This window comes from Microtus ochrogaster, chromosome 22 (genome assembly GCF_000317375.1).
Source record: "Microtus ochrogaster isolate Prairie Vole_2 chromosome 22, MicOch1.0, whole genome shotgun sequence".
Classification (NCBI taxonomy): domain Eukaryota; kingdom Metazoa; phylum Chordata; class Mammalia; order Rodentia; family Cricetidae; genus Microtus; species Microtus ochrogaster.
In genome coordinates this window covers 13,870,567-13,896,010 of record NC_022023.1, presented here as the reverse complement: position 1 = coordinate 13,896,010, position 25,444 = coordinate 13,870,567, and the positions used below count along the sequence as shown (strand labels likewise).

Here is a 25,444-nt window from a genome sequence, read left to right as displayed (position 1 = left end):
CCCCTTACCTCCAGAGCCCCGCCCCTGACAAGATGAGCCCCGCCCCAGACGCGAGAGCCCCGCCCCCATCGAGGAGCCTCGCTCCAGACCCGGGGTTCCTTCCAACGAGTGGCCCCGCCCAGATGCTCTAATCCCCGCCCAGAGGCGGGAGTTCCGCCCAGATGGGGGAGTCTCGCTTCAGACTAGGGCGTCCGTACGGGGGGTAGCCCCGCCCACCTGTGGGGGCGCGCCGCGCGGTAACCCGGAAGTGGCGGCAGCGTGCGGGGGCGGGGCGGCGCGCTCGAGCGGGCCATGGCCGCCGCCGCCGCCGGCTTTGTGTGCCTCGCGCAAGCCCCGGCCGTTCGCGCCTCGCCGGGGCGGCGGGGCCGCTGCTGACCCGCCCCGCTCGCCGCGTAGTGCCTGCCTGGCCCCGCCCCTGGCCTCTCCGCCTCCTCGGCCGGCCTCCCGCTCCCGGCGCGCGCTCCTTTGGAGCTCTCTGCGCTTCCCTCCCGCCCGCGGCGGGCTCCAGGCCGCCCCGATGCCCGAGCCCGGTCCCAGGATGAACGGCTTCTCGCTGGGCGAGCTGTGCTGGCTCTTCTGCTGCCCGCCTTGTCCAAGCCGCATCGCCGCCAAGCTGGCCTTCCTGCCGCCCGAACCCACCTACACGGTGCTGGCGCCCGAGCAGCGCGCGCCCGCGTCGGCTGCGACCCCCGCGCCTGCCCCGGCGGCTCAGCCCGCCCCGGCCGAGGAGGGCGCGGGCCCTGGTGCGTGCAGCCTGCACCTGAGCGAGCGCGCCGACTGGCAGTACTCGCAGCGCGAACTGGACGCCGTCGAGGTCTTCTTCTCTCGCACGGCTCGAGACAACCGGCTGGGGTGCATGTTCGTGCGCTGCGCGCCCTCCAGCCGCTACACGTTGCTCTTCTCTCACGGCAACGCCGTGGACTTGGGCCAGATGTGTAGCTTCTACATCGGCCTGGGCTCGCGCATCAACTGCAACATCTTCTCCTACGACTACTCGGGCTACGGCGTGAGCTCCGGCAAGCCCTCCGAGAAGAACCTCTATGCCGACATCGACGCCGCGTGGCAGGCGCTGCGCACCCGGTGAGCCCCGAGCTGCGGGTGGGGTGCGGGCTTGAGCTTTCGGATCGTTGCATTCGCTCGGGATGGCCAGCACTCGGGGCTGGAGAGCTCAGACTTAACTGGCCCGCGCGGCCTGGAGTCTTTGTGGCTCCGGTTAAACGCACGTGGCCGCCGTGGGGGGTGCTAACGTACGGGCGAAACCGACTTGATTTGGGTTGAGTTGTGTGATGAACTACTCTCAGACCCCGAAGGTCTGGTGGAAGTGACCTTGGGGTTTCCAGTGCCTGTGAAAGCGTGGGCGAGACGTTGACCTCTAAAAGACTTTCGGAGTAGAAAGTATCCCTGGGGCGGCGTCTGAACTGCCCTTAAGGCGGGGAGGGTCGGGTGTGGCGAGGACTTTGCCTCCTGGTGGGGCAGTGTAGCTGGCACCAGGAGATCAGGAAGTTCGCTGTGTTGGCACCTTCCCAAAGCCCCACCAGTAGCACAGGATATCTCATAGGCCTGAGGGAATCTGTTGACCTTGAGTTAGCGTTTAGAGAACTGGAAAGTGTTTTTGAGGGTCTTTTACATGCCAGGCATAAATTGTCATAGTCTGACAGACCAGGTGGGGGAAAAAAAAAGAAAAAGGAAAAACGCTTGAGTTGTACTCTTAACTTAGACAAACGTTTGGTTTGTGGGAGAGTCAAGTGCCGTCCTGTTGGGTGCTTATGACCTTTCCCACGTAATCCCTATAGCACAGGTGGCAGCCGTACCTGAGGTTCTGTCCGTAATGAGCTTGGATTTCTTTAGAGGAACGAGCCTCCGGAGTTAGGGCAATAGGCACTGTTGTTAGAGACCTTTGTGTAGTTCTCATGAAAAGTCCTATTTGCTGGGCTCAAGTGAATGGCCAATAGTAATGATTTTAGTTGCACACATGTTCATAAATTTTCCCTTGTGCCTGTGGGGGAAATGGCTTGTATAACAGAGAAGTACTTAGTATTCACTCTGTGCTTCTTGCCCAAATTCTTCTGAGGTCTTGGAGATACCCTTAACTGGAGCATAGCTTTTGGAAAACGATGTAGGTAGATGAGGCCGCAGATGTCCTGAGGTCTGGCTGAGAATCCACAAGTCGTTGCATGCCACCTGTTCTAAGAAAGGCTTTCGAAAGCACGCGTCACAAGCAGGGAGTGGTAGTGTGTGATGTGCCACAGCACTCAGGAGGCAGAGGCTAGCCTGAGCTACGTGGTGAGTTCTAGGTTGGCCAGGACTACAGTAAGACCCAGCCTGGGAAAAGTATGTGTGCTAGTCGGATGGCTCAGCAAGTGGAGGGTGCTTTGCAGGGCAAACCTGCTGTCCAGTGTTTCTTTGTGGAATTCAAAGGCGGAAGGAGAGAACTGGCTCTCCCAGGCTGTCCTGTCACCTCAGTAATTGTACCAATACACTATATACACAGTTGTTGTTTTTTTTTTAAGTTATTTTTAAAAAGCACATATCCCACAATCTTGAACTACTAGAATCTGCTGTAGTGTAGGAATTAAAAATAAATTTTGGTACTAGATGTTTGGAATTTCTATAAAAATTCTTACAGAACATTCCTCCTATGTGGGCCTGTCTTTAGGGAAATGAATGCCTTTTATAGGGTTGCTCCATCACTCTGAGTGTGTGTATGTGTCTGTCTTACCACATGGGTGAGGTGTAGTTACCTTCTGCAGTCTGTTGAATATAAGAAGCATTGTTTGGGGGTAAGTTAAAATTTGAATTACCTAGAAATAGCTCTAAATTTTGCTTGTGGGTTATTTAATGTTATACTAGAACTCATATCTAAAATAAGTGAATTTTTTTGTTAATTTTCAGTTTTTTAAACTTTTTGGAGACAGGGACTTGTGAATCATAGGCTGACCTCAAACTCACAATGTAGCTGAGACTGGCCATCACTTCCTGCCTCTACTTCACAAGTGCTGGTATTACAGGTGGAACACCTACCCACCCCTGGTCCCCAGAATCTTAGAATCTGAAGACACATCACAAATCCTCTTGTCCTGTGCTTTCCCAGCCTTTAGACTGCCTACAGTAGGACGCTTGTTCTACATCTTTTTTTTTTTTTATTCTAGACAGGGTTTCTCTGTGGTTTTGGAGCCTGTCCTGGAACTAGCTCTTGTAGACCAGGCTGGTCTCGAACTCACAGAGATCTGCCTGCCTCTGCCTCCCAAGTGCTGGGATTAAAGGCGTGTGCCACCACCGCCTGGCTTGTTCTACATCTTGATCATGCTTCTGCAAACATGTTCATTCGTGGCTGCATATCTGAACCAAATGTTTCACAGAACAACCCCCCCTCCCAAGTGGGTGCTTTGCATAGCAGAATGTGTTCTGTTTTTATTTGACTTTTTAAAAAAAAGTGCTGGGTGTGCAGTGTTGAGAGTATTTCCCAGCGCCCGTGGGGTGCTGATTCCATCCGCCCACCCTACCTTGACAGAAGGATAATCTCATAGCCAACCAGCAAGTCTCCTGACTGATACCTTAGAGCTCTTCCACCCTGGTTTTGTAGTCATTGGGTTTCTCAGATGTGTGAGTCTGGCTTATTGTGATCTAGGTGATGCCTGATTCTGAGGCTGACCAGGCTTCCTCTAGGTCTAAAGACTCCCTTCCTTTAGTCTAGATTGTTGTCTTTTCTGTCTTACTCTCTGAGACCCTTCAGTCCATTTCTGCGCCTTCCCAGCTGTTGATGTCATTGCCGTGAAAGGACATCATCCCCGCCCAGTGCCAGTTCTTCTGGGTCGGTTCAGAACCCCTCTTCCAAACCCAAGGTCTCGGTTAATCAGAGGTCACAGATACTGACTGGAACACTTACTTCCTCTGAGTTGTCTGTTCTGTCTGTAGATTATTTTCTGAAAAATAACTTGTTTGACTCAGAGCTATAGGCAGCCCCCGAGTCCCAGGCACAGAATATGCCCTTCCTGAGCTCGTGGCTGGCATTTTGAATGTACCCTTCATGGTAGGAGAATTGATCTACCGGTGTGGTGGTGCATGGTGCACGTCTTTAATTCCAGCACTCGGGAGGAGGCAGAGGCAGGTGAATCTCTGCAAGTTCGATGTCAGCCTGGTCTACAAAGTGAGTTCCAGGATAGGCTCCAAAGCTACAAAGAAACCCTGTCTCGGGTGGGGGAGAGGGACAAGTATTGATCCTAGTTGGATCCTACTTGGATATTAGGAAATTCTTTGTGTCCCCATCTTGTGGCTCATGTGTTGAAGGCCTGGTCCGCAGTATGATGTTCAGAAATAGTCTTGGGGGAAGTGATGGGACTATAAAGGCCCGACTTAGCCAACAGATGGATCTGTTGATAGTTCTTAGTCAAATGGACTATTCAGAGATGGGGAACCTAGAAGCGGGGCCTGATTGGAGGAGGAATTGTTTCACCATGTGGCCCCTTCCTCTCTACTCCCTGTTTCCTGACTGTGGTGGGTGGGGACAGCTCTCCTCTCCCATTCCTTTCTTTCTTAGTATTTTTCCTGCCACAGGCCTGAAAGCAAGAGTCAGCTGAGCTTGGATGGACTAAAGGCTTGGAAACCATGAGCTAAAGTCAATTCCCCCAGTACCTGTCATAGCAACCAAAAGTGACTGATACACTTTTGCACCCGGCACTCAGTTCTTCACTTGGGCTTGTGTGTTTAATCGAAAGTTCCTCTAGGGCAGGTCCTCTGTCTCTTCTCTGTTCCCAGAAGCTAGCACAGGGCCTTAAAATATAGACCCTGATTCAATATTTGTTCAGGGCTTTTCATTTATATAGTAAGTTGAGTGCTCTCTAGATGAGTACCAGTCACAAAGAGTTGGATCTTATTTTCCCTTCAGTGTTTAGTATCTGTGGGCACAGCCATTCACCAAAAAGGGGAGGATGGGTGTTCAGATGTATTGGCTAGTGTATTGGCTAGCTATGTTCAAGCTGTTCTTAGGACATTGTGGTGTCTGTGCTGAAGAAAAGAATAATTGTTCTCATTCTTCATTTGTCTTCCATCTTCATCCATTACCTGTTCGTGCAGCTCCGTGGGTTGTTATGATGATGTTAATAGCGGGATTTCTCCCCAGTGTGTAGATTCTACCTGCATGGATAAAGGCAGGAAATCCCTTTTCTAAAAGATACAGAGGCAGAAAGGCTGATTTGCTATTTGGGAAAAGTTATTGTTTTAAGGATTTTAGTATTTTATGAAAAAGTGTGTGTGAGAGGGGTAGGATTTGAAGCCGCTAGAAAGTGTAAGCTAGTGCGGAAGAAAGTTGGTACTGCGACCATTAACTTGAACCTGATGGAGAGCACCAGGGATACCAATGCATCAGCTTTGCACAGGTGTGTCATGAATTGCAAGCAGCTGCAGGCTTTGAAGCATTTGTAGAGAGGACACTGTCCATCCTGGGGGCTTGTTGGAGCCTGTGGTGTTGCTTGAGTTGGGCGAAGAAAGTGGCTGATGTGTGCAGGACAGGGTGAGACTAGGCGGATGTAGGCTCTCTTCATGCCCTTTAAGGAGACATCTCTTGGCAAGAGCAATTGTGCACTGTAGATGTCCGACTGTGAATGAGTGGGAAGGGACCCATATAAGCAACCCCCAAGAATGAGGTGCAAAGTAGGCAGAGTATTTTAGCCGAGTGTTCTGATCTAGAGACCCAGGCAGTGGCTCATGATTTGGTTTGTTGGTGGTATTTACTGATGTCATCCACATAAGTCACTTCTGAGCCTTCTATTTTGACGTAGGTGGCAAGGACAGTGGAGGAGAAAGGCATTTGGTAACAGAGAAAGCAGGTGTGGAGAGGGGAGGATGAAAAGCTTTTGCGCCTTGGTTCAAAGGACAAATTTTATAAAAAGACCCAATGTTCATTCTGTCAGCAAACCATATATTAGCCACTGCCTGTCTGTTTCTTTCTCTGACAACTGAATTCAGAAGCAATCGAACATGTATCCGCATGCTGTTGGTAACTTTAATGTCTGCCATTCATAGGATCTGTGATTTGGGAAATCCTGTGACAGACAGTAGAACCGTGGGAACACAGGCAGTGGGGGCTTGAAAGGCACCTTCTGTTGGTTTTGGATACTGTTTAAAATTGGCACTCACAGGGTGTAATTGTCCTCAAGAGAAACACAGCTCGCCTTTTCTGAGCATGGTGAAGTTGGTAGTATAACCTCTTTGTTCTCAGAAGGAACACTGTGAGTCAGTAAGGGAAAAAAAAACCTAGGGTTTCCACCCGACTCTGCTCCGTAGTATGAAGACAGAACCTGCTTTGAGCACTGTCTGATAGGAGGAAAAAGCGTTGCGGAAAAGAAATGTACTTGTCTCCTGGTATCCATGCGCCATTGTTTCCAGGACCCCATGGATACAAAAATCCACAGGTCAAGTTCTTAGTAGAAAAATGGCACAGAATTTGCATAAAACCCATACACATCCTTTAAATCATCTCTAGATTGCTTGTAACATCTAATGCAGAGTAAATGCTGTGTAAATAGTTGTTGGATTGTACTGTTTATGGAATAATAACCAGGCAAACGTCTTGTTCAGTAGCATGCAGTTTGTGTTTCTTGCTATTTCGAAGGTGGATCTGCAGGTGTGGAGCTTGTGGACCTAGCAGGCCAGCTGTCAGTGCTAGCTCACAGTTCCAGGGCAGGGGGAGACTCCCATTAGGAGAAGAGCAGATGTGTTCAGGCAAAGCTGGGGACTGTACGCCTGCATAGAGCTCTCCCTATGGCGCTCCCTTTCTCCCCATGGTTGCCTTTAGGTTTACTACTTTGCCCCTGCAGGGAACACAGTCTGAGTTCTTGCTTCATCCTAGGGGATCCTGCTGACTGTGGTTCTGTCTGGCGGACCTTGTACTTCTGCTGCGATCCAGTTGCAGGAGAAACATGTCCTCTGGTAATGTGTAACTTGTTAATGAGCCCGCTCTCCTCTCAGCGTTGGTTTGGATACTCTTGGAGACTCACCCTCTAATGCTCAGTCTTAAAATCTGGAAGAAGGGTTGCCACAGCGCTTTCTGCCTGGCCGTCCCGAGTCTACCCAGTCCTTACCCTTAAGGTTCCTTTGCTACCCTCTGCCTCCTCTCTTCACCCTCCACCTTTAATTCTCTGTTTAGCAGTCATAATCCCAGGGGAGACTCGAAAAGTCTGGCTTTAGAGATTGTGGTATTCACTTGCTCACAACTTTTCTCGTCTGCACTGGCTTCTGCTAGCTTCATAGTGAAGCTATACGTCTGGTCCACTCCCCACCCAAACACACATGGGAGGTAAAAAAAAACTGACTTTTTTTGGGTACTGTATTCTAAGTAACAGGTTTCTTGATTTTGATGAAAAGACAGGACAGTAGGTAAAGGTCACACCTTTTGGATTTGGCAGCCAGTTGTAACTCAGCGCTACCACTGACACTATCACTTTGTCCCTTAGTGCTGTTGTAGCAGCAACAGGTAATTTAAAAAAAGAGTAATTTCTTCCTTCTTATTCTGCAGCCTGGGGAGTCTAAGATCAGGGCACATGTGTGGTGTGCTGAGGGCCCTGCCTTGGCTTCCAAGAAGATTCCTTGAGTGCTGGCCACCTTTAGAGGGCGGACGGCTTCTTTTCATGGGCTAGATTTGGGTGGGTGGATAGGACTTTATTCACATCACTATCTTGTGCTTGCCCTTTCCTATAACGAGTGTTTCTGAATCCTACTTACCTTACCATCTATTCCTTTTGCGGTCTCTATCCTAGTCAGCAAAGAAAGGGTCCTTTTATGATATGCCCACTCTCAGAACACAAAGGTGTTCTTCCTTTTAGGGGGGTGGAGCCATCTTGGTCCATCACCTCTTGAAGGTCCATCCTCTTAACACTGGTACAGTGGGAATTAGGTTTCAGCATTGGTCTTGGGAAGAGCTGTGGCAGATGCCTGGCACCACTGTGTGCCCTATCATATCCAGTGCTCCACGTTTACTCTTCTGCCCCTAGTAGGCTCTGCTTTCTGTTCATTCTGGGTGCGTGACACAGAATCTTCACCTTGGAGAACTGAGCACAATTAACTCCTTAAACCTGATGTCACTGTTCTTTAGTGACCTTGTGTGTGGGCAACCCAAGGAAAGCCTGGGAGTGATGGTAGTGAACAGCCAAGGGAAATGGGGCTCTTCCCTTTGGGCCTTCTTGTTGTCCTGCATTCCTACAGACCCCAGGTGACACTGAGGGGTGCTGGAGGAGGCCTGCTGTGTGGATGCCATCCTGAACAGTCTGAGGGCAGAGAAGGCAGGAGAAGGACCGAAGCTGCACAGTGAAGCTGGGCTTGTGCCGCTTGGGTTAAAGGTTCTCAGCATGAGATAGTCCAATGGTTTATTTCTTCATTTAGGAGATTTACAGCTGGAACTTGTTGCCAGCTTATGTCACAGTCAAACAGGCAAAGGTTGTTTTCAGGGATAGCCTGGAGAGGCACATTTCTGCCAACCTGAGCTTTCAGGTGTTTTGTTATTAAGGAACAGACTTGGATTTAGGTATTGGCTGTGCCACTTACAAGTTGCTTGGTGCCATTCAGATGTGGCTTTCTCCAGCCCCCAACTGAGTAGCATAACTGATAATGCTATGTCAATGGTAATACCTGTTGGGGAATATTTTAAGGTGTGTTACTTTTGTCTATGCTGTGTAACATTTGTTTAATGGCATAAAGATGTGTTGCTTTTGTTTGTGCTGCATTTGTTTAACTGTGAAGCTGTGATTCTTTGCCTGTCTAAAACGCCTGATGGTCTAATAAAGAGCTGAACAGCCATGAACGGCCAATAGCGAGGCAGGAGAAAGGATAGGCGGGGCTGGCAGGCAGAGAGGGTAAATAAAAGGAGAACTCTGGGAGAAAAGATCGGAGAATGAGAGAGGAGGAGGACTTTAGGGGCCAGCCACCCAGCTACACAGTCAGACATGGAGTAAAAAGGAAAGAAAAGGCATACAGGAATAGAGAAAGATAGATTGGATAATTTAAGTTAAGGAAAGCTGGCAAGAAACAAGCCAGGCTAAGGTCGGGCACTCATAACTAAGAATAAGCCTCCGTGTGTAGTTTATTTGGGAGCTGGGTGGTGGGGCCCCCAAAAAGCCTACTGAGCCCAAAAGAGTAAACATCAAATAAGATAACTATGCCAGATCCTGACACATCACCTCCACACAGTGAGACACAAGCGTGAGACGCCATTGCTGGGGATTGTTGGTAGAAGTGTTGGGGCTGCCGCATCAGGTGATGCTGGAGACCAGTCCCACTGGGTGCTGTTCCCTCACTTTGTCTGTAAGGAGATGTCCAAGCGGAGCCTCACTCTGGTGTGTGAGCGCAGAGCCGAGAAGAGGGAGGTTATCAAGATTTGTTGCTTGGAGAGCAGTACGCAGTGGCACTGTACTCATACCAGGGCATTTCTATCCTCTGGAGAGCTCTTTCCAGGAGCAGAAACATTATCTGTGACCCAGTACCTCCAGTCACTTTGCAGGCTGTCCTTTGTATTGCTGCAACCACAAGGGAGCCCTGTCAGATGCAGCAGGAGCCAGAGGCTTTAGGAGAAATCAGGACAGGAGTGAAACCTTGGCTCCTCTGGCCATCAGAACCTTCTGACTGTTTTTTTTTGCCAAGGGGACAACCATACGCAGTCACTTGCCCATTTTGTGAAGTTGGCCAAGGAACCTTAATCATGTTTCTTTTTAAAATATGAATGTTCCCATAATGCCTTATACCTCCTATTCAGAGAGTGTTTTCAAGGCTGTGTAACGGAGCTCATTGATAAGTTCTATGATATTGATTCACTGTGAGTTAAAGGACCGTGGCACTGTGGTGAAACTGGAAACCTGTTTCCAGGAAGTCTGGCTTGCTCAAGTCCAGGGCTCAGGCGACAGTTAGCTGAGTATCAGTTACACACTGAGTGGCTGGGAGAGCCACACTGACTCTCAGCCCCGGCCTGCTCACATCTTCAAAAGAACAGGAACACAAAGAACCCCTGCATGCTGCTTCACCTGACATTTTAAATGCGTACAGTGAAGTCTGGGCAGTTGCTTTGGGGGAAGAGTGAAAAGCAGACAGACCTATATTCAGAATCTATCCATCAGAGAATGTGCTTCCAGATGGGAAGTGTGACTGCTGGCTGTCACTGTAGTGTGAGGGCTGGAGCTCAGCCCCGATTGACTTTAGTGACTGCCCTAGATGCAGCCAAAGTCTGTGCAGTGCGAACAGTCCTTGCTGGCTGGCTGTAAAGGGCCACGGTGCAGAACAAGATCCGTCTTCTTACTATTGTGTGTCTGTTGGGATGTGTGCCACTGAGCGTGGAAGGATGCCAGAGAACAGTTTTGTGGAGTGGGTTCTTGTTTCCACCTTGATGTGTGGTACACTTGAGCAGCAAGCCCTCTAAGTACTTGGGATCTCTCTCAGCCTGTATTTTAATTTTTATATACCTGTTAGGAAAAGACTATTCGCATGCTAATTTGCTTCTGTACACATTTTATATCATAATTAGGCTAGATGAAGTAAGTTAAGAAATGAACATGCCATCTTGGAGTTAATGGAAAAAAATTAGCTTTTCTACTAGATTAGGAACATACTGAGCTAAAAATACGCTTACAGAGGGGTAAGAGTTCGGGCTGTCATTAGTACGTAGAGAGATCATCATGGGATCCAGCAGTCTGGGGGCTCGCCCTCTTAGGTGGCACCCACTGGTCTTTTCATGTTCTGTAAACACGGCTCACCCTTGTTCTGAGTCGGGAGAGCCCTCCGCACCATGGCTTCCAGCTGGAGAGCCTCTGGCGCCTTTCTTTCGCCATCACATACCTGAGCAGTCAGTCTTTTCCTGATCACCACTCTTTCCCCTTACAGCCCTGGTCCCCGTCTGCTCTCTGGAGGTCTCGGTCCAGTCCTGGGCCAGGTGTGACCGCGTGGTTCTCTTGGCTGGCTTTTGCTTCTCCCGCAGTTGGAGCGGAACCGTCCGCCTGCCATGTGTTGAGTAGTTAAGCAAATGAGTTGGTGATTCCAAGGCTGGTGTGAGGGTGTGTGATCTAAATTTTAGGACACGGGGACTCGTCAGCTTGGGAAGTAGGCAGTGGAGAAGCCTGCGGGGTGACTGGTTTTTAGCTGTTATCCTTTCTCTGACATTTGCTGCAGTTCTCCTGGAGTGGAGAAGCTTGGGAAGCATATCGCTGTAGTGTAACAGACTTTTGAAATTCTGTTTTGAAGTAAATATATACTGTTTTGTTGTTTTAACATCTCTCTAGCCCAGGCTGGCTTGGAACACAAGGCATTCCTCAGCCTCTGAGTGTAAGCCACCATACTCAGCTGTCATACAGTAAATGTGTAGTTTCTGGTTTTAAAGCTCGTTGTGGCCTTGGTCAGCCACCTATGTCAGCCTGTACAGTTTCGGTATTGTATGGTAGCCAGGCACTGCTCAGGAGCCTGCTTCGTGATCCCTTTTCTCAGTTTATCCTCTCTGACTGGCACCGTTGTACAACCCATTCCTGGGGTCACATCCTGTGGGGTCTGCTTACTGACAGATGTATTGAGTGCCCCTAAACAAAACACCCTGGCCTGGAGATGTTTCTGTTCACAAATGCTGGTGACAAACACTGCTCATGATGATGATGACCGTGTGGTAGGGCACAAAAAGTATTGCCGAATAAACAGCTGGGCGTTCTGCTGTCGAGTCTGGAGTGGGCTCTGTGGTGGCAGTAAGGGGTGGCTAGGGTTCTCTTCATCTCCAGAGTGACATGTGTCCTGAAGTAGTAGGAGAGAGTTGTGTGTAGGAGAGGACTGAGAGGTCCCGGGGTTGGAGTGAGTGTGCCTGGCAGATGCAGCGCATCAAGGAAGTCAGAGACTGAGTGCCAAGGAGGAGTCCAGTAGATGAGGACCACTGCAGGACATGGAGGTTGTGGAAGGGCTTTGGGCAGAGATGTGATGTGGTTTGACTTAGGTTTTAGCCCCTCATTGGTGTGCTCTTGATAAGGTTCCGGGGTGGGGGCAGGAAGGGGAGCTTCTGCACCACTAAAAGAAAAATGAGTGAGAATTTGAAGTGTTTCAGGTGAGAGGTGATAAGGTAGTGTGCTCAAAGTTTAGGTGTATTTTAAAGGTAAAGCCAACAATATTTGCTGATGCAGGGTGGAGAATGGGAATGTCAGAAATGACAGCAGGAGCCAGGTGGGACAGATAGACTCCTGTAATCGCAGTTCTTGCCGGCATCCTGGCACGTGGAAGCTGAGGCAGGAGAATCGTAAGTCCAAGGCTAGCCTAGGCTACATCGTGTCTCAGATAAAGAGATGAATAAATATACACATAGGTGCTAGAATGAGGCTTGAGTGTTAGGCAAGCTGCCCTTGTTTCTGCGGAGCTGGATGGCTAGGGGTAGGGTGGTAGCGCACCCAGAGAGTGTGCTGTTAGGCTTCTGAGTTCAAGGTGCCCATCAGACCATGGAGTGGAAATGGAAAAGAAGCAGCAGAGCACACGTGTGGAGTTGAGGAGTCAGAGGGCTGGGTTAGTAGAGGTAAGTCTGAGAATTGAGAAAGGCACCTATTGAAATGAAAACAAAACCACCTGTGCTGGCTAGTCTTAATGTCAACGTGACATGAGCTAGAGTCATTTGGAAGGAGGGAACCTCAATTGAGAAACTGATCCAGCAGCAGGGCATTTTCTTAATGAGTGATTGATGAGGGACGGTCCAGCCCACTGTGGGTAGTGCTGTCCCTGGACTGGCAAGGAAAGAAAGCAGGCTAAGCAAGCCATGAGGAGCAAGCCAGTAAGCAGCATTCTCCATGACCTCTGTATCAGCTGCTGTCTCCAGGTTCTACCTTGTCTTGACTTCTTTTGATGGTGAACAGCCATATGGAAGTGTAAACCAAATAAGCCCTTTCCTCCCCGACTTCCTGTGTTGTGTTGTTGCAGCAATCGAAACTCTACCTAAGACAAGTGTCAAAGAGTTGTTACTTTTGGACCAGCAAGGTAGCTTAGTAAGTGAAAGTACATGCCCGACAACTTAAGTTTTGAGCCCTGGAACCTACACAATGCAGAGAGAGAATTTATACAAGAGGCATGTCCCCCCGCCTCACACACAGCATGTAAATGGATGAATATGAATTTTAAAAGTTAAAACAAAGAGATGCCATTTTTGCTGAACTTAGTCGGCTTTTGTCACCGTCCTTGCCAGGGTAACCCTGCAAGAGCTCTGTTTGGTCCATTTTTTTCCTTCGAGTGTCTCTGTGGTTGTTGCTGCAGGCCTAGAAGAGACTGGTGCTGAAGGACAGATCTCTCATGGCTGGCCTCTTTTTCTTTGGGAGAGAAATTCTTGAGGTTAGACTGTGACTGTTCTGTCTACCTAGCTTGTCTGTCTGGGGGAGCTCCAAAACCCATAGAAGGTTCTTTTCGGTGTGCTCACCTGTGCTGTGCACTGCAGTTTTGACACAGTCTTCATGACTGCATGCTTCCTGGCTTCCACTGGATCAATTTTGAAAAGCCCTCCTGCTGACCTGGTGTGCTCTTGATCTTTCTGATGTGTGAAGTGCCACAGACCCATAATTACTTTTCACAGGATTAAGGATGGCGAAGGATAACCATCTTAATTTCCACAGTGCTGGATGCCTGTGTATCTCTTCCTGTTTCCCCTCTGAACTGAAAGTGGGACGAGTGTTTCTTGGGGCTTTTGCAAGCTTTTCTCAATCCTATTCTTATTTTTCAGTTATCCCCCAACTTTACATTTACCGAAGAACTGCAAAGTTAATTAACACCCCAAACATTGGATCTAAATCTCATAGGAGTTGGAGTTTTCTTTTCCATCTTAGCTTTTTTGTAGAGTGAAAGACTGCTACCTGTGTATTTCTGAAATGGGACCCCCCCACCCACACACACACTCCAAAGGCTTGGCTCCTCTCTGCCGATGTGCTGTCTAGAATCCTCTGGCTCCTGGTCCCATGTCACCCTTGCTAGCACAGCAGAATTCCCTTGTCTCCACTCTGATTGCTCTGATTTTGCCTCTCCTGGGTTTTGCCCTTCTCTAGTCTTCTGAGTAGCTTGTCTGTCTGCTTCCTCCTGGGAATGTAACCTTGAGGAAAGACACAGTCAGAACCAATTGTTCTTAGACTTAGTAGGTGTCCAGTGCATTCTTCCTGCAGAGCTGGTCTTACCTGCTCTGGCAGTGTTAATGGATGGTCTAGACAATCTGAAGCACTGGGTTTATATTTAGGGCCCTTTTCCTTTTCTGATTCAAGATCGTAGGTCTTGATCTACTTAATTCTGGCCACAAAGGCATCGGTAACCTAACTGGTGCAGTCTTAACTTTTTTTCTGTGAAGTCTTTCTTTAGAGTTTAGTGTGGAAGTATACCTCAGCCCAGAAAAAGTACAGGGATTTAGGTATAAGGACCTGAGAAAATTAAGGCCTTCTTGATACCCTGCCTTCCAGTTTCTCAAACCAGACCTGAAGAAAAATGAAGCTTGCTTTCTTAGGAAAATCAACACCCCCATATCTGCATTTCAAAAAGGTGACCAAATTGCTTAGAGGGGCAGGGTGTGTGTGCACATGTGTGCGCAAGTCTAACCACTATCAGGAGACCACCATCCCCTCTGTGTGTGTGTGTGTGTGTGTGTCTATACAGCCTTGTGTTTTTATAATACTTGTGAGAATGGTTGTGGTTATCACATACTGTCAGCTGACAATGACGAGAATGTGGTTTCACTAACTACTTGACTGTCGCTTCATCCCTCTGGTCTATGAGATCTTTTACTCCTTTTCCCTGTACTGTATTGTTTATGGAAAGCCACTTTATTAGGAAAACCTCAATTATAAGCAAAGTAAGGAACTATGGGAATAAATCCCATGATATTAGTTTTCATCTTTGAGCAGTTGTTAACATCCTGCCATACAGCATCCGTCCCCGCTCACACTCCACCAGGCTGTTATTAGTACTGTGTAGGCTGTTCTTTTTCAAAGGAAGAATGTAAAAGCATTGAAATGCAGCCATGCTGGCTGTCTGGTTCCTGGCAGGACCTCATTATCTGGTCTGGTGGTGAGCAGGTGTGGCACCCCACCTTCCTCACCATACAGTAGACACAGTGCTAGATGACAGCCGGAGGATGCGCTTGGTGTGTGATGAACTAAAGGGGCTTGCCAGTAGATGCATACTAGGCAGTTAGAAGGAAGGCTCTAGTCGTTGGCTGACTATTCTGACTTCAGTCATGCAAAGATGAGTGACAGAGAATTGGTCAGAACCCTACGGGAGCAGTGGCTTGTGGGTGACCATCAAAACACAGCTGGCAGATCCTGTCTCGGTGGCCTTAGTGCCTCTATTTGTTGGAATAACGGTTTTGTACCCATTCTGCTGAGGCAGCATTGGTGTGAAAACATTTTTTAGCACACCCATCTATGAAGGGTCTGCGTGTGGTTGATCTGTTTCACAGGTATAGAAACTGAAGACTGGGGAAAACCGAGTGATTTGCCTTGGGTCACACATTAAACAGCAAAGCAGAGTTTGACCCCAGGTAGGCTGGGGCTGACCTGGGGGCCTATGTTCTGTGTTCTAAGACCTGGAGGGATGGGGGAGTGGGTCTGTCCTGTCTGTATGCCTGTCTGTGTGTCTTATGGGGGACAGTCAAGCCTGAGTGCAGAAAAGCAAGATCAGAATTTAGAGTTCTGTGTGCCAATTAGAATTTTCACTGTCTCTTTTCTTTCTGTTTTTTTTTTGTTGTTGTTGTTTGTTTGTTTGTTTGGTTTGGTTTTTCCAGACGAGGTTTCTCTGTGTGTCTTTGACTGTTCCGACACTTGCTCTGTAGACTAGACTGACCTTGAGCTCACAGACCCGTCTGCCCCTGCCTTCCAAGTACTGGGATTAAAGGTGAGCGTCACCACTGTCTTTCTTGTTTTGCAGCGGTTGTGTTGCCTAATTAAAGTCATGCACAGGCTCTCATCTCCTCTCATTTAAAGTCCGGATTACAGTGCAGTTGTTTCATGCATTCCTGGATTTCTTTCTTTCTTTCTTTCTTTCTTTCTTTCTTTCTTTCTTTTCTTTCTTTTTTTTTTTTATTTTCGAGTCAGGGTTTCTCCATAGCTTTTTGGTTTCTGTCCTGGAACGAGCTCTTGTAGACCAGGCTGGCCTCGAACTCACAGAGATCCGCCTGCCTCTGCCTCCCGAGTGCTGGGATTAAAGGCTTGCGCCACCACCACCCGGCCATTCCTGGATTTCTTTTCCTGAACTGTGAGATCTGAGCAGGACAATTGAATGTGTAGAAATTTCAGTCTTTGGATAACTGACGCTCTGGTGAATCTGTGTTGGTTGTAGGACTAAATACCAGGGTAGGGACTTATGTTGCACACACACAATAGTTTGTATCTGAAAAGATGACTTTGAACCCTTTCATAAAGACTCTCACTACCCTTCAGAAACTCAAATCCTGTAACAGACAGTATTCTTTTCCTGACTCTGAAATCACACAGAAGAAGGAAACATCATCTCCAGTGAGCAGTTCCTTGTGTTCCTGAGTGGTGTTTGAATCTTGTGCTTCAAGTTCCTCTGTGAAGTAGTTGCTGTTCTTCTGGCAGTGGTGACTGTGCTGGTGGTGGTGTGATATGTCTTTTAATCCCAGCAATCTGGAGGCAGGGGCAGAGTCAGAGACAAGATCTCTGAGTTTGAGGTCAGCTTGGTCTACAGAGTGAGTACTAGGACAGCCAGAGTGGTTACATAGAGAAACCATGTTTCCACTCCCCCACCTATCCCCCTAAAAAAATTGTTTCCAAAGTCTGCTAAGATTCTTTTTTAAAAGGAAGAGAAATGAATGAGTCATTTCGCAGTATAGATAGTTCTCAGAGATTTGAAAGAGATCAACGAGGTGATTCTAAAGGGGTTGCAGTCTTCAAAGTGCTCCAAAACCTTTGATCCTGAGAACAGATCTGTAGGAACAGCAGGAGAGTTCAGGAGGAAGTTGGCAGCTCTGGTTTAGCAGAGCCAGGACTGAGGAGCAAGTATCATCTGCTGTTTCTCTTGACAAACATTCCGGCTACCACCTGCCTCAGCGGATCTGTTGGCAGTTGCTTCCAAGTATTGTCTTCTGGGTTTAATCCCTCTCCCCCTGGGCAGCTGAGTGTTCTACCAACTCACTGATACGCCTGTAATTGGTGATGATTAGTGGTTAACTCAGTTAATTTTTCTGTTTTGTTTTGAAATGAGGCTTCAAACATGTAGTGTAGCCACTCTTGGAACAACACCGTTCAGATAGGGACTGACTTTTCCTGTCGAATTGTTAGGGGGCATTGAAATGTTTTTTTAAAAATCAGTTTGAGTTCTTTAGGGAGCTTAAATTAGCATTGTGATGCTTTCCTTCCCGGAGTCCTGTAGACCCAAGGTATAGAGCGCTTGTCTTTAGCAGCAGCTGCTCTGAGGGCTGGTGCTGGGCGGCTCTGTGATGATTTACTGACCGAGGACTTGGCTCCCAACAGGGACAGGCTTGTTTGACAACCGCGGGGACAGGTAAGGCCAGTTCTGTGACCCAGCTGGAGGTATGATTCATAGCTGTTAGCTGTCGGTGCATTGCTGTAAAAGTTTAGAAAGTGGTGGTGTCTCTTATTCCTAAAGCAAGGGGACTCTGGAGACCAATCCAAACTCTGCAGGCAGCTGGACTGAATGGAGCCCCTCTGATCCCACTCAAGTTTAGTCTTATTAGCCAGAGAGATTCAGAGGCACGCACACTTGTGGTCAAACAGGCTGTGCCTTTAAAAAAGTTCTTGGTAGCCGGGCGGTGGTGGCGCACGCCTTTAATCCCAGCACTCGGGAGGCAGAGACAGGCGAATCTCTGTGAGTTCGAGACCAGCCTGGTCTACAAGAGCTAGTGCCAGGACAGGCTCCAAAGCTACCGAGAAACCCTGTCTCGAAAAAAAAAAAAAAAAAAGTTCTTGGTACTTGTCAATGGGTCTTAAGATTTTGTTCCTTCCATTATTAAGAAAACAATTGTTCCTTGGTGGAACTGTGAGGATGGGAAATATCCCCTAGATTCCTAATGCCAACGGTTTGAGAAGACATTTTGACTTTATGATAAGGTAGGAAAGAAAAAAGTAAAGGCAGCGCCAGTTCCTGGAAAGCCAAATGCAAAAAAAAAAAAAAATACTGCCTTTACCGCTTTTTATTACAGTAATTGATTGATTGCTATTTAGTTTTTGCAAACTTAGTAACTCCCTTATTTTATTGGGAGGAGAGAAGGGGCAGTTTGGCAAGTATGACAGCTAGCACACTCAGCTGGACTTAGGATTTACTTCCTCTCAGAAAGTCCTAGTGCCACTTGTGGTTCAGTTGTTTATTTCATGGTGGCCTTGCTCCTTTCAGCCAGTGTGCCATGACTGAGCCACACTCCTGGCAGGAGATTTGGTTGATACTTTTCTTGGCCCCACCTATCAGTTTTGTTTGTTGTTTTAAAATGCACTGGATTTGCCATGGACAAAAGCTAGGGAAGTGGTCCCCCACCTCCTTCTGTGTGGTTTCTACCTGCCCTTCTCTCCTACCTCCAAGCCCAGTGTGCGTCTGCAGACAGTGTCAGGGAAGGATGCACTGAGCGCTGGAGAGAAAGGTAATCCCCTAGTTACTCTTGACTTTTAAAGATGATTTTGTACCTTTTTCTAAGTGTTCCTTAAATGTCCCTTTTCCCTTTAAAATTGAATGTGTACTCATCCAGAGGCTAGTGATCATTTAGTGTGCAGAAAAAAAAATCAAAGTGCAATGTGCTGAGTCCTTTTCAAATCTTCACTACAGTCATTTCGTCCACATGCGCCCTGCGCATATTAGCTTTAGCACTTCCATTTTTCCATTTCCCGCCCATTTTCATAAAGTTCCCAGTCTAAGGATGAGCGCAGATGTTGGAGTGCTTGCCCACCATGCACAAAACAAAGCCCTGGGTTCAATTCTTGGCACTGCATAAGCTAGTCATGTGACATGCACATGTAATTCCAGCACATAGGACACAAACAAGGGGATGAGGAATTCAAGGCTAGCCTTAGCTGCAGAGTGAATCCCAGGCCATCCTGGGCAACATGGGACCCTGAAAACCATATTTAGCTCCTGGCATGTTTCTTACCAAGTTGTGGATTTTGCACCTATCAGGAACCCAAAGCTCTCCCTCACTTGGGTCCTAGGAGTTCAAATGCTAGGACACCTGTAGCAGACTAGTCACAGGGCCTCCTGCATCCATGTTCTACTGCTTCAGGATACAGCCGGCCAGTGGAGTGACCGCCAGAGCCACAGAAGTGGGATCCAGGAAGGTCAGGTTGAATGGGGAAAGCGGGCTTGTTTAGGGACTTGGGTACTCTGTGTTTAGCAGTGTCGTTACACTCAGACCTGTGATAAAACGACCCCCAAGTTGTTTTCCCTCTGTGAACTGTTGCCGGAATAGTTCTCTAGCTTAGTGTTTAACTTTTTAAAGCCAGCTTTGAATATTTTTCAAACACCAGTGTTAAATACCTTCTTGAAGACCAGACACGGTGGCACTTTAATCCCAGCATGAGGGAAGCACAGACAGGAGGAACTGTGAGTTCTAGGCCAGGGGTACACAATGAGACCCTATCTGCAAAGAAAAAAAAAGATAGGTAAATATGTCCTTGTAATTTTGAGCAGCATGCTTCCTCCATATTCCCTTGTTGCTGAGCTCGTTAGTACTTCTGGAGGATGTAAGCATCAGTTGTGGGTTTCTGTGTGGAGTGTGAGGTACCAGCACCTACCAGGTATCCTGTATGTGCCACCTGCTCCCCAACAGGATTCTTAAAGCCACCTGGTGAGCAGGGAGAAAGCTAACAGGGCTGGCTTGTACTCAGATGCATGTTCAGAGGCCTGGGAGGGTGAAAAGCCTTCCCTGCAGTCAAAGCCCCCAAATCAGCTGTGGCCAGCTGTTAGAGAAAGCTGTTTGCCCAGCCAGATAGACATTGGACTTTCTGCCGAAAGGAGGGTAAAGTTCCAAAGTCTAGGACTCTCAAGGGTTTATTTACATGAGGGATCCAGAACACTGTGCTGGGGGGTAGATACTTAGGGGGAGGGCCAGATCCTTCTCTGAGGAGCTGCAGTCTGACTGTCGCTTACAGAGCTTCAGAGTTGGTGTGTGTCCTTAAACTTTAAAACTTCAGCAATTCCTGATAAAACAGGTCTAAAATATCTTCATGTGCTCCCTTTCCATTCTAAGCAGAAAATGAATGGCATAATCATTTATTAATGACTCTGGATCATCATTAGGAAACAGTATTCTACAGTGTAGTTTTTGATTGATTGCTGACTTAAAATCTTGTCTAGAGTGGTCTGTTGTTATGAGGGTAATTGATGGGGTGAAGAAAGGGTGCCTGGAAATAAAAATGGAGCTGTTCAAGAGGTTCACAGGTGCTTCTGTGATGATCTGAAGTTCCTTGGGCAGAGCTGTCGTGTTTGTTGGGGTGTTGATGTTTCTGCATGAAAGTGCTCTCTTGTTTTCTCCATCTTTTCCCCATTCCTCCTCAGCCTTTTTATGACTTCTTCACTTGAAGATAGAGTTTTCTTCTCCCCCCAGTATTTTCTTGGGATCCTTGTCTATGGTGAGCCCCTGGATGAGAACAGAGTAACATGACTTTAGTTTGCCAGTTTTGGTTACGATGAGGACCACCAGCAGCAGAGTATCACTAGAGGAAAAACCAGTGCTATTTTCTCTCCTATGTAATCTTCGTCTTTATGTTCCTCTGCTCTGGAACCTTGCAGAATAGCCAGTCAGCTTGTCCAAGAATGACAGGAAACAACAAAGTAGCAAGGTTTCATTCAGAGATGCTGGTGTTTGTGAGTGTCCTGAGTTGAATTAACTGACGATTTGACATAGCCTAGAATCACCAGAGGGGAACAAAAGTCTCAGTTGTCAGGTTGGTCTGTGAGTCTGTCTTTGAGAGACTTTTTGGTAGTTAATGATGTAGGAAGGCCCAGCCCACCTTGGGCAGGTAATATTGGGCTGTATATAGAGAGTGAGCCCACAAGTTACTTTGCTCCATGGCTTCTGCTTTGAGTTACTACATGGCTCCTTCAGTGATGGACTGTAACCTGGAAGTATAAGCCAAACAAACTGTTTCTTCCCCAAGCTGATTTGTGTACAGTGTTCTATCACAGCAGCAGAAAGAAAACTAGAGGGACCAGAGAGATGATTCAGAGGTTAAGAGCACTGACTGCTCTTCCAGAGGTCCTGAGTTCAATTCCCAGCAACCACATGGTGGCTTACAGCCATCTATAATGAGATCTGGTACTCTTCTGGCCTGCAGGCATACATGAAAGGAATGTTGTATACATAATAAATAAATAAATCTTAAAAAAAGAAAACTAGAATGGTGGGCATTATACTGCAGACTGACAGCTGTATACTAGTCCCAAATAATTGAGAATGTTTTCTCTTCAGTTTTTAAGCCATTGCAGACCTTTATAGTAGATAGGACCTGACTTGGCCTCTGATATCCTAGGGATGCTGGGCTGCTACAGGCAAGTGTGGCTGAGAATCCTGCTCCATGCAGTTGGCACCTGTCACTGTCCCCAAGTCTCTTGAGCCCCAAGTTTTGTATTGTAGTTCAGTGTTGCTGTGACTTTGGTTATGTGGATGTTCAGTATGGTGGTCAGTAAGTTCCATTGCCTGAGAAGCTGGTGCTTTCAATGTTTGTGCATGTTGGCTTTCATTTCTCTTTGATTCACAATTGTTCAGCAAAAAATTTTTAAACCCTACATTTTTCTAAAATGCCGAGGAGTTCCCCTGTTCTTGGCTAACCACTTCTTTATTCTTGTGCTGCTTGTTCACGTTGCAGTGAGAAAGGGTGCCGTGTCATGTACTGTGGTCTTGAGCTCAGGCCCTTTCAGCACTTTTATAGACTCCTGTGCTCATCTAAGTGGTTCCCTACTGACAGTCTGCTCCCTTGTCCTCACCGTAGTCTGGGGCTAGCAGTAAGTTCAGTCTGAGGTCACAGGGAGCCCTGTTCCAGTCTTGCAGGGGAAGAGAGAAATGTTAAGCTGTAAATGCAAAGAGAAAATCCATTAGCTCGCTTGTAAATGCTGTAGTGGGCATGATTAGTTCTTAAGAGACTTGACCCCCTTTCTTCCTTTACAGAACTCTCATTGAGTATGGTCTGGTGGGCAGGGCCTTCATAAAGAGCCTGGGGCCGCCAGCTGGGGGAGGGTATGGGAAGTTATCTGCCTACTTGAGAAACTGAAGGTGAGAAATTCAAACTATGTGGCTGTTTGGCAGGTGGCACTTCAGAGCTCCATTGCACACGTGATAAAGTGCATTCTTTGTGCCCTGCCAGCCTCCTGTGCTGGGCTGTGAATTCCACATTTCTGGGCCTCTCTTGATCCTTCAGCTAGCCGTCACTGTCAGAGCGTTGCATTCTTTGAAACATAGTGCATGGCCAGACCCCGAAAAAAAGGAGTTGCTTTGCAGTAACGGGGAATGTTGGGTGAGAGAAAGGGAGTGGCTGTCCAGAGCTGTCCCTGAGTGTGCCTGTGGACCATGGAGTCTGTGGCCATGCGTCTGGGGCAGCCTCCTAAGATGTGGACTTCATCTTGCGTGTGGCATTGTGGGAAAGGCCCAAGGATGTCCTTGTGTACTTGGGGAGGCTTGCATTCCTGACTTCATAGGGTTTTGCACTGTGTAGCAAGGCTGCCCTCCCTGGCCCTCACCACAGCCTCGTTGGTCTTTTGTGGAGACACGGAGGCAAGTACCAGACTTGAACTTCCGCTTACCTGGCTGAAGGGTGCTGAGTGTCCTGGTCTGTGTAATGGAGCTGGCAATGCCAGATTGTTGCTAGGATCAAGGACACGGCATATAGAATGGGTTCTTCTGTGGGCTGGGCATTTGCTAATGGCAAGATCAAGCCACTGCTGTAACAGAATCTGTCTGCCACGAGCACAAGGCTTCCTTATATATAGCTACAAGTAGCCCACGGTGTGCAAATTCTTACAGAACCAGACAGTGTTCACATCAGGCCTGAGCCCCAGGTAGTAGCACCTGGGCATTGGGCTGTTCCACTTGCTTTGACCTGGTAAGGTTGAGCCTGTAGGGGGGCAGTGATGAGTTACTCTAGCGGAGAAGGAGCAGAAGTGGGCAAGGTCCAGGCCTGATCCATTCCCATCACTGGACAGATCAGCCTAACGCACCTCAATGCTGACTTCCACATAAGGTCCATGCCTAGCGCATTACTTAGGAGTAGTGATGTGTGGTGGCTGGGTCTTCTACCTCTCTTGATACATTCAAGTCAGTTCTAGAGCCTTCCAAGGTCTGAAGAGAACTGAGGCTGTTTTTAGAAGATAAAATTTATCACCTAGGTTACCAAACGGATTATCTAAACGCACAGATTTGCCAAGTACACCCAGCCTGGATTGAGGCTGAGTGTCAGCCCTGGGAGACAGATTGACCATACTTAGAAGTCAGGTTTCTGGTACCAAATGCAGGTGACACTCATGATCAGCTCTCTGGTCAAGCATCCTCTAAGGGCAGTCCCCAGAAACCATGTCACAGTTCTCATAGAGGGTCAGAGCTACCTTCCTCTGGTTTCTAAGAGGTCTAGGGGAGGGGGGCTGCTCAGTTCAGGCATTTGCTGTCCATTCTTGTGTCTATTATCTTGCTCATGAATTTTGCTTTGTGCTGTAGTACAACAGATGTGAAATCTTAATAAAACTTCATATTTTCTTAAATACTTCATCCATATGTTTCCTCTTTTCAGTCTTAGGAATTCTAATACATTGTAGAAAATATGCTTATTTCAGGATAAACATGCATATAAGTAGATATTATGGAAAGCATTTGTTCTTGCTTTGTAGATTTTATGTCTATTTGATTTCTCTGACATCACACACTTGCACACTTCTTACACCTTTAAGATCACATCTTTATAATTGATGTGACTTTTTTAATGCATTGCTTTGGTGGGAGCTCAAACACCAATAAATTAGCAAAGGGAAGTAGTGTTTAAAAGTGTGATGTGTTGAAGTGCCCAGAGTCGTCTCCGAGGAGATTTCACCAGGGTTTGAAGTCAGGTGGATTTAGGAGGAGGAACCCATCTGGGGAAGTTGTGAGCCCCCGAGAACACATGTGTGGCAGTCACAGAGGAGTCTTGTTCTGAGACAGTAAATTCTGTGTTCAGAAGCACGTCTATGTCTGATTCTGCTACACTGCCCTCATCCCCTTGCTTTTGCCTCCTCAGTCCAGGGTACTGGCCCGAATGTCCTCTGTCCTCATAATCCGTGGCATGCCCCTCTGCTGGCCTGTGCTGCCCTCTTCAGTTCCTGCTGTCAGGATGAGGAGGCCCCCTCCCCCCGGGCACCTGAGTGTGGATGATCAATGCATCCAGATGTTACAGTCTGAAGATTTTACAATTACAGAATAGTCTCATTTCAGAGTAGAAGGCAGGTATGCAGCTAGAGCTGTCCAAGGCCTTGTTAGCATGTAGCTTGTTGAAGGCATCACCATTTCAGAAAAGGAGAGATATGTTACGTTTTATGTTCTGCCAAAGGAGAACCATCCTTGCCTTGGCGGAACAATGTAACACTCAGTATGGACTTGCTGCCTAAAAGTCTGTGAATGTAGCTGGCTTAGTGGTACATACCTTCACTCCCAGTGCTAGGGAGGTAAAGGCGGGTGGTCTCTGAGCTTGAGGACAGCCAGGGGCTACACAGTGAGCCCTTGTCTTGAAAGAAACAACAACCAAAAGGTTATGATTGTCTTATCCTGAGCACTCAACCCTGCATGCTTGTCTTGCTTGCCTCAGCAGCCCAGAGTCTGCCACACCTCTGGTTTGCATTTACTCCCAAAGACTACATTACAAGACATTGTAACTGGTTATGGTGAAGTGTGTGGAGTGGAATGTGGTTAGCTGGGTATTTTGAATTATTGATCATGGTACTCAATGTTCTCAGTGGCCGGGAAAGCCTTCCTGTTTACGATAAATAAAGATACAGGATTTGCTTTATTAAGTTTGTACCCTACATAGTATTTTAATTAAAATAGAACATTGAAGTTACTTTAAGGCTTTGTTTGAGGCTGACTAAAAAGAGGAAATGGGAAGTTCTGTGGGTTAGGCCTCAGTCACAGAGTCACATCTGTTGTTTGTGGGCTATCAAGACTGGCACACTTGATCCCGAGTCCTTGACAGGGGGCGGAGGCAGCACATTTGAAGCCTTGTGCAAGGAAGGTAAAATGACGTTCACAGTAGTGTTTAGGATCTGAGCTTTGCTGTTACCACCCTTTTATACCCTCTCCACTAAGTATCCCAGGGGAGGAATGGTCTTCCAGATTGGCAAAAGAGCACAGTGTGGTCACATTTTATAATCTGATTCTCGTTTTCTTGGTTTTGAAACAGGCTCTTGCTGTTTTGTCCAGGCTGGTCTCCAGTGATCCTCCTGCCTCAGCTCCCCTATAGTGGATTGCAAGTATGAGTCTCAACACCTGGCTAGAGAATCTTCTTTCTCT

The 25,444-nt window shown here is 47.6% G+C and overlaps 1 protein-coding gene across 1 annotated transcript in view; it reads left to right on the top strand.

Moving 5' to 3' along the window:
* The first annotated feature begins 278 nt into the window (after nt 1-278).
* The window catches only part of Abhd17c (abhydrolase domain containing 17C), a 39,658-nt gene continuing 14,492 nt past the window's right edge, over nt 279-25,444 (top strand). Inside the window, exon 1 of the mRNA XM_005357691.2 lies at nt 279-1,080. Within this exon, the coding sequence (XP_005357748.1) occupies nt 518-1,080 (563 nt within the window). The 5' untranslated portion in view covers nt 279-517. The remainder of the gene's footprint in view (nt 1,081-25,444) is intronic.